This window comes from Trichomonas vaginalis, chromosome IV (genome assembly GCF_026262505.1).
Source record: "Trichomonas vaginalis G3 chromosome IV, whole genome shotgun sequence".
Taxonomy (NCBI): domain Eukaryota; phylum Parabasalia; order Trichomonadida; family Trichomonadidae; genus Trichomonas; species Trichomonas vaginalis.
Window position 1 is genome coordinate 32,258,169 of NC_067206.1, and position 12,006 is coordinate 32,270,174.

At 31.5% G+C, this 12,006-nt stretch overlaps 3 protein-coding genes and 2 pseudogenes across 5 annotated transcripts, besides 3 other annotated features; 3 read left to right on the forward strand and 2 right to left on the reverse strand.

Annotated features, from left to right (window-relative positions):
- Positions 1-7,227: part of a mobile genetic element that runs on past the window's edge.
- On the forward strand, positions 2,238-3,837 carry TVAGG3_0207160 (annotated as a pseudogene). Its single transcript has one exon. A coding segment is annotated over exon 1 (1,600 nt).
- Positions 4,401-5,643, forward strand: TVAGG3_0207170 (Prim-pol domain family; the record flags this gene model as incomplete). The annotated part of the gene is made up of 1 exon (XM_051226509.1): positions 4,401-5,643. A coding segment is annotated over one exon (1,243 nt), but the record flags the coding sequence as incomplete, so codon positions are not given.
- TVAGG3_0207180 (uncharacterized protein) lies at positions 6,306-6,713 on the forward strand (the record flags this gene model as incomplete). The annotated part of the gene is made up of 1 exon (XM_051226510.1): positions 6,306-6,713. The coding sequence occupies one exon, from the start codon at positions 6,306-6,308 to the stop codon at positions 6,711-6,713; it is 408 nt and encodes a 135-aa protein (XP_051111496.1).
- A 203-nt stretch (positions 7,228-7,430) lies between the features above and the next one.
- Positions 7,431-7,701, reverse strand: TVAGG3_0207190 (annotated as a pseudogene). The gene has a single exon. A coding segment is annotated over exon 1 (271 nt).
- Positions 7,702-7,721: 20 nt separating this feature from the next.
- TVAGG3_0207200 (uncharacterized protein) lies at positions 7,722-7,973 on the reverse strand (the record flags this gene model as incomplete). The annotated part of the gene is made up of 1 exon (XM_051226511.1): positions 7,722-7,973. The coding sequence occupies one exon, from the start codon at positions 7,971-7,973 to the stop codon at positions 7,722-7,724; it is 252 nt and encodes an 83-aa protein (XP_051111497.1).
- Positions 7,974-8,136: 163 nt separating this feature from the next.
- Positions 8,137-8,710: a terminal%2Cinverted (terminal inverted repeat of Maverick-1C transposon ID:TVAGG3_0207210).
- Positions 8,137-12,006: part of a mobile genetic element that runs on past the window's edge.

Sequence of the window (12,006 nt, forward strand, 5' to 3'; positions counted from 1 at the left end):
TCTTCACTTTCAGAAGCGTTCAAGGAATTGATAAAGAAACCACTTTATTCTCAACAAGGTTATAACTTTGATTTAATTAAAGAAAGTGATAGACGTAAATTAGAAAAATCAGATATTTTAAGAATGCATGTAATGAAATGATTAAAGATATTGTAAATGATAAAATAAGACTGGAAGAAACTCAAAGCAATATCAATAACATAATTGGTGCAGTTACAAAGAAAGTATAAGCAAACAAGGATGAACCTTGGGATATTACCGTAACAACTAAATAAAACTTTTAAATATATTTTTCTTTTTTTATTCAATTATAAATGAGAAGACGTTTCACTAGTCAAAAGAACACTAACGCAAAAGCAGAGATTACGGTTGGTTATAACGTAAATGATGATAAATCACGAATTATTCAAAATGTTAAAGTTAATGTTAGTCCTGAATTAACAAGGTCAGCAACTCAACCAAATTTATTAACTCGTGACTTACCGAAAAAGGAGGAGGAAAATAAAGAAGATGGAGACCCAATCATTTTATCTGAACCCGGTAAAGAACCTGTTGAAATTCCCACTTATCCAACATACCCCCCACCTCTTTCATCAAACATCGAGAACCAGGAATCTACGATTCCAGTCGCAATGCGCCATATAAAATAGACATTAATTCAGAATTAATGAAAATTTACCGTGATATAATAATTAATAATTATGATTCAATAATAAATTTAATTGATCAATCCGGTTTAATTATTTTACCTTATGAATCATTAATTCACATTATTGCCATTCTTTGTGATGTTCAAGATTCAGACGTTAAGATTCAATTTTTCATAGATGATGAGGTTTCATGCTGCGGAACAGTTGCAAAAATAAATCCTATAAAGGATATTAGCACAATTAAGATATCAAAGAACGGAACAACAACTGAACTTCATTTAACATATAATGATATTTATAATAAAATAGTTGATGAATATAAAATATCACTTGAAAAATTCTTTGTTAAGGCCTATTTAATATTCAAGCATTAACATTATCGAATAATATCCTTTGAATCATAATCAATAATAATTGACCTTTCACCAGTTTCTATCGTTTGTTTTATTTCTTTTTGTTCCCCACTATCTGGATCAGTTATTGTAATTGTTTTTGTTATAGTATCAGCTTTATCTTTAACTTCAATCTTTTTTCCATCAGGATATTTAAACCAAAATTCCAAAAATTCGATATTGTCAATCTGTTCATATTTTAATCTATCAATTACATTTTAATACCATCTGAAAATCTTATGAAATGGTCATTATATGGGTTTGATTGAACTAAATTTGAATGAAGTGAAATATAACCGTTGATGAATATGACTCGACTCATATTTTCTGAAAACACTAAAATTATAACATGAATGAATTTCTTATTCGTTGAATTTATGAATTCTTGAGGTAATCTTATCCTAGTTTTATTTTATCACTGGAAAATAACGCTTTACCATATTTTTAATCGTAATAAAAATGTCAATTATCAAATTTATTTCGAATAATAGTTGTGAATTAAATTTAACAGTTAGCGGAATTTATAATGTTACTCTCGTTTCTGTGAGTGGTAAATTTAATCCCATTCTTTTAGACCCTTCAGATTATATATCATTTATTAAAGATGACCATTGAAAAAACGTATGATATGTATATAAATAATGTGATAGCGAAATGGGATATTAACATGATTTTAAGTTATTTAAATGAATCATTTATCGTATGGTATGAAGAAAATTTTAAATCAAAACCTGATAAACTTTTTGAACTTGATGAAATAAATAACCTTATTAAATTTCCGCTGAAAATTAAATTTTGTACTCCTCATTTTCGTTCATTGTTGGGGATATTAAATTTTGAAAAAGATGTTGGGGATGTTTTGTATTCTGACACTGGTTTCCAATTTCATTTTAATCAAATGTGATAAAGTTAATACCCCAATGAGATTTTCACATCAAACATTAGACCCTAACTCTTACCCATCAATACAAACATTTTATCCATCAACTTAAACACATTTTCTTTATCATATCCGTTTCAATTATCCGGGAATTCATTTATTCTTCATTCAAAAGATTTATCAAATATTAAATTTAGAGTAACTGACCTATTTGATTGTGATTTAGAATTCATGAATGAAATATTATGGCAATTTCAAATAGAAAAAATAGGTGATGAGATAACGGATTAAATATTTATTTTTAAATCATAATAAATGATTAAACAACAGCAACCACAACAACTTAAGGCACAAAGCACCCAGGTCCCTCAGACCATTACATACGCCATATATGCATATAATTCAAAGACGGCAGAACAAACGCAAAGGTTGAAATATGGAGATTTGGAGATAGTATTGAAAAATGACCATTTCGAATTCGTTTGCAAAGGTGGTGCAGTGATATCAAATATAAAAGAAATTTTATTTATGAATTCAAAAATTAAAGGAATAACGGATGATATAACATCAATTCCACCAGAAGAACAGAGATATTACGCATTAAATGCATTTCCTAAAGTTTTGAAGATTGGAAGATTTAATTTAAATGAGGAATTCATAAAAGGTTTCCTAAATGACATAATGGAGAAAGCAGATAAGGAATATGTGGATAGTGAGTTAAAGAAGAGGACAGATAAGGAATATGTGGATGAAAAAGATAATGAAATTAAAGAAATGGTTGAATGGTATCATGAATGGACATCAAAGATTTTAAAAACTAAAGCTGATACAGGATGGGTTTCAGGATGTTTAGACCTTAAAGCGGATAAAACATATGTTAACGATGAGTTAGAGAAGAAAGCAGATAAGGAATATGTTAACGAAATATACCAAAGTTTGATAGGAACAAAAAATATTGAAACTATTGTTGGCGACTTTTCTGTCAATGAAGAAAATAAATATTTTAGATGGCAGTTTGTACACTCCTTAAAAAATGGTATACGGTGAAACTCATTCCGAAAAATAACAATGAAATGTATGTAAGTTATAAAAAGAATGATGGCACACAAGTTAAAGTTCCATTAGACAACAACTGCTACTTAAACTTATATGGAGACGAACAAAAGAAATATTTAAGAGTTTATGAAATGGCAGATATGACATTGCCTGACCCAGCTCCAGCACCATATTATTATGACTATGGAGATGATGTCAGAACACCACATGTAGATGAACAAAAGTTAACATTATATTTAGATTATTATAGATATAAAAGATATAATGCAATAGAAAAAACGAGAATAGTATATTATTATACAGATGACAGAAATAAATATTATAGTCAAGATTTTACCTACCCTGAAAACATAAGATTATATTATAAAAAATATTCTGACACAAACCAGAAGAAACCTGAAATAGTTACACTATATTTTAAGTTCAAAAGAGACAATCCTATAATATCTCATATGTTTGATTTAATGAACCCAGTAGGTTCTATTTATACATCTATGGATGCAAGAGGTCCTCAAGTAATGTTTGGTGTTGGTGCATGGGAACAAATAGTTGACAGGTTTTTGTATTGTGCAAACTCTTCAAAGGAAACAGGGGAAGTAAAACGATTTCAGGTGAAAATTTACCTGCACATAGTCACTACATAGATTTAAGCACATCTCAAGCAGGTTGGCATAAGCATAGATATTGGGATTGGTCAGGAATGACAAAAGGTAAAGGATATGATGTTAAAGACGACGTTAAGTTTGCCATAAATTGTTACTGGAGTGACACTCAGGGAGAAGGAAACCATACACATTTCGTTTCAGGATATACACAAACAACGGGACAAAGTAAAGAATACATGCCACCATTTATGACTGTATTCGCATGGTATAGAGTTCAATGAACACACTTAACCCAAAGGGTTTAGGCTTACCGAATGAACTAAATATATTTTATGTCTGTAATTAATTAGGTAATGAAGTAATGGATGAACTACAGAAAAGAAGTTAAAAGCTTGGGGTCGTTTTGTACAAAAATATTGTGAGTAAATGATTTAGGTTATTCAATAATTAATTATTTTTGAAGAACTGAAGGGGTCACCAGGTCATTTCACTTCTCTGAAAAAATGTGACAACATGACATTTTGACAACATCACAGGAGGAAGGCAGTTATGACTTATTTTTGAAGAACTGAAGGGGTCACCAGGTCACCAGGTCATTTAACTTCTCTGAAAAAATGTGACAACATGACATTTTGACAACATCACAGGAGGAAGGCAGTTATGACTTATTTTTGAAGAACTGAAGGGGTCACCAGGTCATTTAACTTCTCTGAAAAAATGTGACAACATGACATTTTGACAACATCACAGAAAATTTGATGCAGTCCAAAAATAAAGTTAGTTTTAAAATTATTTTTATTTTTTTATTCCTATATAAATGACAGCAACAAACAACAACAGCAACTTTATCGTTTCTGATGAAAAAGTTATTGATTCATTAGTTGCGGAATTAGTTGTGGCAGAAACTAAAACCCTCAACGAAAGAATTGGTGAAAACATGATTGATTTACATAACTACCTCAAACATGATGGAGGAAGAGGAAGGAAAACTGGTACAGCTTTATTAGTAAATAAAATTTCAAATTTAACGATTATAGATGTTGATATCAATAAATCGTACAATGATGAACTTAAAGAAACAGTTAGAAAAGACATTTTATCAAAACTTTCGGATAAAGATGTTATCGTTAAAACCGCATCAGGAGGTCTTCACATTTATTGCAACACTAATTTCTTCTATGCAGTTTCGAACAGAATGATTAAATGTTATTCCTGCAATGATTATGATATTGACATAATGACTTCTATGGATGATTCAAAACGTTCTTTAGTGGTTATGGCTGATTCAAGAGTTCGAAAGAATGCAACAGAACCAATCAATACATACTCATTCATTCGTGGAAGTTATGATTCAACATTAACCAGAACAGTAAACGATATATTAAATGATTTGAATATTAAGGTAAGAGTTGAACCGAAGAACGAAGAAATAAAGACTATCATGAATGAAAACAAAGATGTAAACATTGACGATAAATTTGCCCAGAGCATAGTCGATGGCATCTGTGATTTTGAAGTACATAATGATGGTGGAAACATGAATTTAGAAAAAGAAGTTACATTATTCACACTGTTTCAAGCTATTAATTCGTTACCAGATCATTTAATTAATGAAGCATACGATAACGTTTATAACTTCTGCAGCTTAACAGAAAATGCAAAAAGTAATTTTGAAAAAGCACGTGATAGATATGCACATTTAATGACTTCTCCATTTGTTTTGGTGAAGATTCTAAAACTTTATCAAAAGGAATATTATGATGAATATGTTTTACCTTTATTACGTAAGCCAAAAATAACATTTGATATCAAACTTGATGACTCGTTTTTGATAACAGATATTAGACGCAAGGCTGAAAATCATCAGTATAAAAACAGTTCTGAAGTAATTGAGGATTTATCACGTGTAATTCGTTTTGTAGATTGTGGAAACAAATATTTCATTCAGAAAGATTACAACATACACGACAAAATGAATCAAATATCATTCGTTCTTCAATCAAACATGAAAGAGTCACTTAAAATGATTAAATTATTTAATGAAGAAGGTAAAACAATAACAGCATGGGATGTACTATTAAATCAATTATCCTCATTAACCGTTAAGGGTGTTTGCTTTAAATCTGATTCCCCAGATGTTTTCTCAACGTTTCAAGGTTATAAATACAACATTCTCGAAAAGCCTGATTACTCAAAAATTGAGATGTTTATGGATTTCATTAAAGAAGCCATTTGTGATAATAACGATGAAGTGTATAAATACCTTCTCAGCTGGATTGCATCAATGATTCAACATCCTGGAATCAAGAATGAAACAGCAATTATTTTGAAAGGACTTCAGGGAACAGGTAAAAACAGATTTACAGATATTATTTCTGAACTTCTCGCTGGTTATTCATGTAAAAACATTACTGAAATAAGTGAGCTAACGGGTAATTTCAACTCAGTAGTTGAAAATAAAATGTTTCTTGTACTTAATGAACTCAAGAATGTAGGTGAAGACAGACTCGCAAACTTCAACGCTTTGAAATCAATTATAACAGATAATGAGATTAGAATTAATGAAAAGAATCAACCCAGAAGAACTGCTCAGAATGTTGCAAACTTCATTTTCGTAACTAACAACGTCTACCCTGTCAAAATTGAAGTTGGAGACAGAAGATACGTAGTTTTAAGAGTTAATGGTAAATTCAAGGGTCAATTTGATTACTTCAAGAATTTAATGGATTCATGCACAAAGGAATTTTATGATAACCTTTTAACATATTTTATGCAATATGACCTTTCATCATTTAATGTACGAATCATTCCGATGACTGAAGCCAAACAAGATTTAATCGAGTTATCAACAAATCCTTTAGATGAATGGATAAATACACATTATGATGAATTATGTGCAGGTATGACGTGTAAAAATGCTCTATTCTGCAAACCATCAGACATGAAAGACAAAAACTTTCAAATGAGCATTAAGGATAAATGTGAAAGGAAACAAAGAAAAATAGATGGTAAACAAACATGGTATTATGTTTTGAAAGAAGAAATGAAAGGATTATATAAACAAATTGAACCAAACGATAATGAGGAATCATTTACTGACGATGAAATACCTGTGAATGAAGCTTTATAAAGTATGATTTGAATTTATTTTTGCATTAATCCTGTGATGTTGTCAAAATGTCATGTTGTCACATTTTTTCAGAGAAGTTAAATGACCTGGTGACCTGGTGACCCCTTCAGTTCTTCAAAAATAATTAATTATTGAATAACCATGATGTTGTCAAAATGTCATGTTGTCACATTTTTTCAGAGAAGTTAAATGACCTGGTGACCTGGTGACCTGGTGACCCCTTCAGTTCTTCAAAAATAATTAATTATTGAATAACCCATGATGTTGTCAAAATGTCATGTTGTCACATTTTTTCAGAGAAGTTAAATGACCTGGTGACCTGGTGACCCCTTCAGTTCTTCAAAAATAATTAATTATTGAATAACCCATGATGTTGTCAAAATGTCATGTTGTCACATTTTTTCAGAGAAGTTAAATGACCTGGTGACCTGGTGACCTGGTGACCCCTTCAGTTCTTCAAAAATAATTAATTATTGAATAACCCATGATGTTGTCAAAATGTCATGTTATCACAAACTTTAGAACGGCATAATTTAAATTTTTATTTTTATCATAAATGAATACCCCACAAGCTCAAAATTTACCACGAATCATAACAAGGGAGGAAATGATAAAAATGATGCAAGAACATGTTAAAAATAACAAACCACTAAAATTGAGAAAATGCGGTTATGCAGTAATGATGGAAAGAGAGATGTTGTCAAAGAGGAATAAAAATTAAATTTGGATTGAGTTTAAAAATTCATCTTTATTAAATTCATCTCTTCCAATCAATTTATTTATTCTATTAAATTCTTTTATTTTTGCTTCACTCAGTTTAATGATTGAACGATAAGTTTCTAATTTTTCGATTATTTCTTTCCTCTTTATCGTTTTCAACCCCACCGCATTGCGACTTCTTTTTGTAATAGCATATTTTTGATTTAATTCTGTTTAGTTTCTTTTTATATTCATTGTCTGGACTCTTGACTGCTTTGTTGTCACTCATTTCTTACGAAATAAAAAAAATTAAATATTATTTAAATATAATGGAGTAATAAAATAAATCGGAATTTCTATTAATTTCTTGTCAACTTCAACTAATGCATTGCCGTTAATATATCTAACAAATTCAGCTATTGTGTCAAATCTTCGTCTTCTTTTTGTCATTGATTTATCAGTTTTTCCATAATCGAGATGAATTAAAACTTTATTTCCTTGTTTAAAATTCATGAGCCCCGAATTAATTTGTTCACGTTTAACATCATTTAACTTTTCCATTTGCTTTCTAATATATTCCCATTCTTTTGAAATATCATTTTTCATTTCCACTGGTTTCATGTTTATAGTTCTATGCCATGTATTATTGTAATAATATACTAACTGTTGTATGATAGTTAGTATGGTTATGTTGGGTACGGCGGCACTGCGTTCCACCTTACCCAACATAACCTTAAATATTTACAAAGCCGCCACCCACTTCACTTCACTAACGAACTCACTAATGTAAAAAATAAACGTTCTCACTATCGTTCTCACTAACGACTTCACTAATGTTCTCATAAATTTTCCTCAATTCTTCATCATCAGTGTTAACCCTATTGTAGTCATACTTGAAGCCATAAACTTTCTCTAACTTCTTAACGTACAATTTACATAACTTACCTTCGTCATCGTATGGTTTAATGATATAACTATTTCTATCTTTATACACAGTCAATGAAAAGTCAACTGGTCTCGGATGTATTTGAAAGAACATGTTATGCTCAGGAAGGAAGAATAAATGTTTAAATGTATGTTTGTTATATGTTTTGATTTGTATGAGTTGCTTTTGTTCTGTCATTACATCCAAATAAAATAAAAATAATTTTAAAAAATAAAATAAAAAATAAATGATATCACCACCCTCACACGTATGAAAACATAGCACAAAAATAAATTTAGGTGAAGTGGTGAGATCTAACCCGATTTCTAACCTCATTTCTACCCTGTTGAATTCATTGCTTTATAACTCTCTTCCTTGGTTTCTTTTTAGTTGCTTTCTTTACGTCCGTCTCCAACTTGACTGTCTTTCTTCTTCGGCCGTAATGATACCAATTACTTCCACCAGTCAATGGGTCAAATGGTCGTTCATAAGGGTTTCCATACATTCCATAAGGCCCGTATGGATAAACCGCTGGTGGAGAAGAAACATTTTCTTTAGTTCCATCGACTCTATTTAAATGCATTGTTTCACCTTTCATCTGGTCATTAAAGTCTTTTGCGTGTTTTGCAAACTCATCCTCCTTTCCTAAAGCATTTTCTGACTCAGTCGCAACCAAATTGGATGCTTTATTTATGAGCCTATTTTATTTAATCTTAACTTCTTTGCAACCCAGCCTCCAATCTTTCCTTTATTTGCATCTAATGTCTTCGAAACCCTTCCTCCACTCATTTTATTTACTGCGTCATAAGCTCCAAATGCTTTTGCTCCAAATGCTAATGCTTTTGTTCCCATTGCGCCTAAAGCTGCCCAAGCTACCATTTACACCATATTAAAATCATCTCTCTTCAATATTATCTCATAAAAGTTCTCGTTACTGGAGAAAGTCAATGAAACATAAGCGTTCTCACGGGCTTCGCCCTCACCGCTTTGCGGTCTATCTAACTTTTTCTTATCTCATCTATTCGCTTCAAAATGTCTGAACAATTGCTAACATCTTCTACAACAGTTATTTCATCATGAATGACCTTCAAGAACAAGCTCATTTAATATGCAATTAAAATCATCTCAATAATGAGTCCATCCTTTCCATCTTTAGGTAGCACAACATCTTTCATTGAAGAAGGTTCGACAAGTCTTATGTTAAACTTACTGACAAAGTTTTGTTATACTATAATGCTTCGGTGGCGAATACATGTAGTTTGAAAGACATAATATAGATTCTTCAGCAAATTCACTTATACTGGATTTTATAACAATGTTCTCACGAGACCAAATACCACCAATTGACAATCTTGTAAGCAATCCTGCTGAACCTTCTACTGTAAACGTCGATGGTAACATTCCACGAAGGTCATCTATTGACATCTTTGAGTCACTGAATTTAAAGATTTTCTTAAAGCAATCTCATTATCTAACCATGCAATAGCTTTGAAGTTTTCATTCGAATATACATCTGCTTCATTAAATGTTAAATCCTGACTTCTTTGCAGAGATGACTTTAAAATCTATTGCATTTGTTTCAAAATTATATGCTATGGTAACTTCTGAAGGTAATGGGTGTCCTTCTGCTATAAGTTGTTCTTTCAAACCGTTTGAAGCTTTGTGTTAAAAACTTTCATGTCATCTCCTGTATCTAAGTTCACATACACAGCAACAGGGAAACTATCTTGCTTCTTGTTTCATCATTATATCTCAAAACATTAAAGTTTCTTCAATAATATTGTTCTTCCGCTGGAATACTTCGAACCTGTCTTGATTTCAATAGCTTTCTCACCTCCTACATACTCTACCCAGTGTCTTGGATATTCATAAGTATACTGACTTTCTTGAATTTTGGTAGGTTTCATCATAACGTGTTCATAGTATATCTTTATACTCTTGTCAGTTAGACTCGGTGCTATGTTCTGAATATTTCTGACTTGCATTTTAATGGAGAAAAATGAAGCATTTAATACATGACGTAGATGAAGACATGAATGAAACTACAGACAAACTTAACTCTTCTCTCATTCTTCCTTTCAGTTAAGGACTATGAGTTCTGTTCAAATGGTGTTTATTTCTATTGTGGAAAGATGGGTTCAGGTAAGACATTTAACCTCATTCGTCATATATCATAACAGAACGTTTTAGGAAATGACTCATATTATGACCAAATCATTATATCAGCAACTTCAGACTCTATGGACTCAACAGCGAAAACATTTATGTCAAAAGTTCAAGCCTCTGTCGTTAAAGTTCCAGACAGTGAACTCATTGAATTCTTCAACGTTACATTCGACGTAAGAGGAATATTATGCCATCGTTGAATTTATACAGTCAGGAATGCAAAGACTTCAGAAGAGATGGAAAGAATTATTGACAAACACCACTTACGTTCAATACTCAGGAGTTTACGATATGAAACGACTTACAAACTACATTCTGTCAAAACTTTCAAAATACCCTTCAAAAAGTATCCTTCAAACACTCTGCTCGTTTGCGACGACTTCGCCGGAAAAGGTTTAGTGTCAAAGCTGACTCACCATTAGCTAACATCATTACTAAAGTCAGACATTACCACTTAACTGTAGCAATACTTATGCAAACATGGAGGTTTTTAGCTTTAAACATAAAACGTCTCATAACTGACTTCGTTATCTTTCAAGGTTTCTCACGCTATGATATTGAACTCATTTGGAAACAGTCAGGTATAACATTACCTTTTTGAAGAAATTTGGGAAGCATATAAGTCTCTCATCTCTCCTCGTTCATACCTTGAGATTCATATCATGACTAATACCATTAAAGTCAAAAATATTCCATGGGAACGACCAACATTGTTTTAAAGTTTAACCTTCAATTGACTGATGGTAAACAAATTCCATGCATCTCTGTCGCCATTTCTGTTAATATTTTTGCTGTCATTCATATCATCCACTTCCCCATCCGTTAGCTTTTGAGGATATGCGTTAGAATAGCTGTTCTTAATGAAGGCTTTTCACCTTTGAGAGCATAAACTCTATAACTTTCTGCATACTTTATGTTTGAACTCCTGAGCCATCATTGACATAAATTTTTATAGGCTTCCACCCTTTGTTCATGTTCCTGCTTCTTCCCTTAGCTCTTTTTGTTCAGTAGTTCTACATCTTATACACAGCACCTGTCTCAGTGAATTCAACAATATTTTCATTCGTTAGCTTTACATTCAAACCCTTGTCGAGTATATTGTTCATTTCATACATATAAAAGGTTCTTATTCTATATGAAATGAGAAGCAAATCCATCTTAGCTGTGCTGTTAATGTTCCAATTGAACCAACATCAAATTTGACTCACGAACGACAAACAATTTGTCATAAAGAACTATAGTTCAGAGTGTTTGAAAGAAAAAGAAACCAGAAACTGAAATCCGTGAATTTAAACTCAGCTTCAAACGCTAACGCTACATCAGATGTTAAGTTAGAGTATCCACCACTGGACCAAATTCTTTCAAGAGAAGCCAACGACAACCCTTACACAAATGTTCAAACAAATCCTTCAGATAACGTAGACCATTACCTTCTTCAGTTATACCAAACAATTTTTACTCAAAGACGATAAGAAGCTTTTGACAAATCTTATAAGCAAGAAC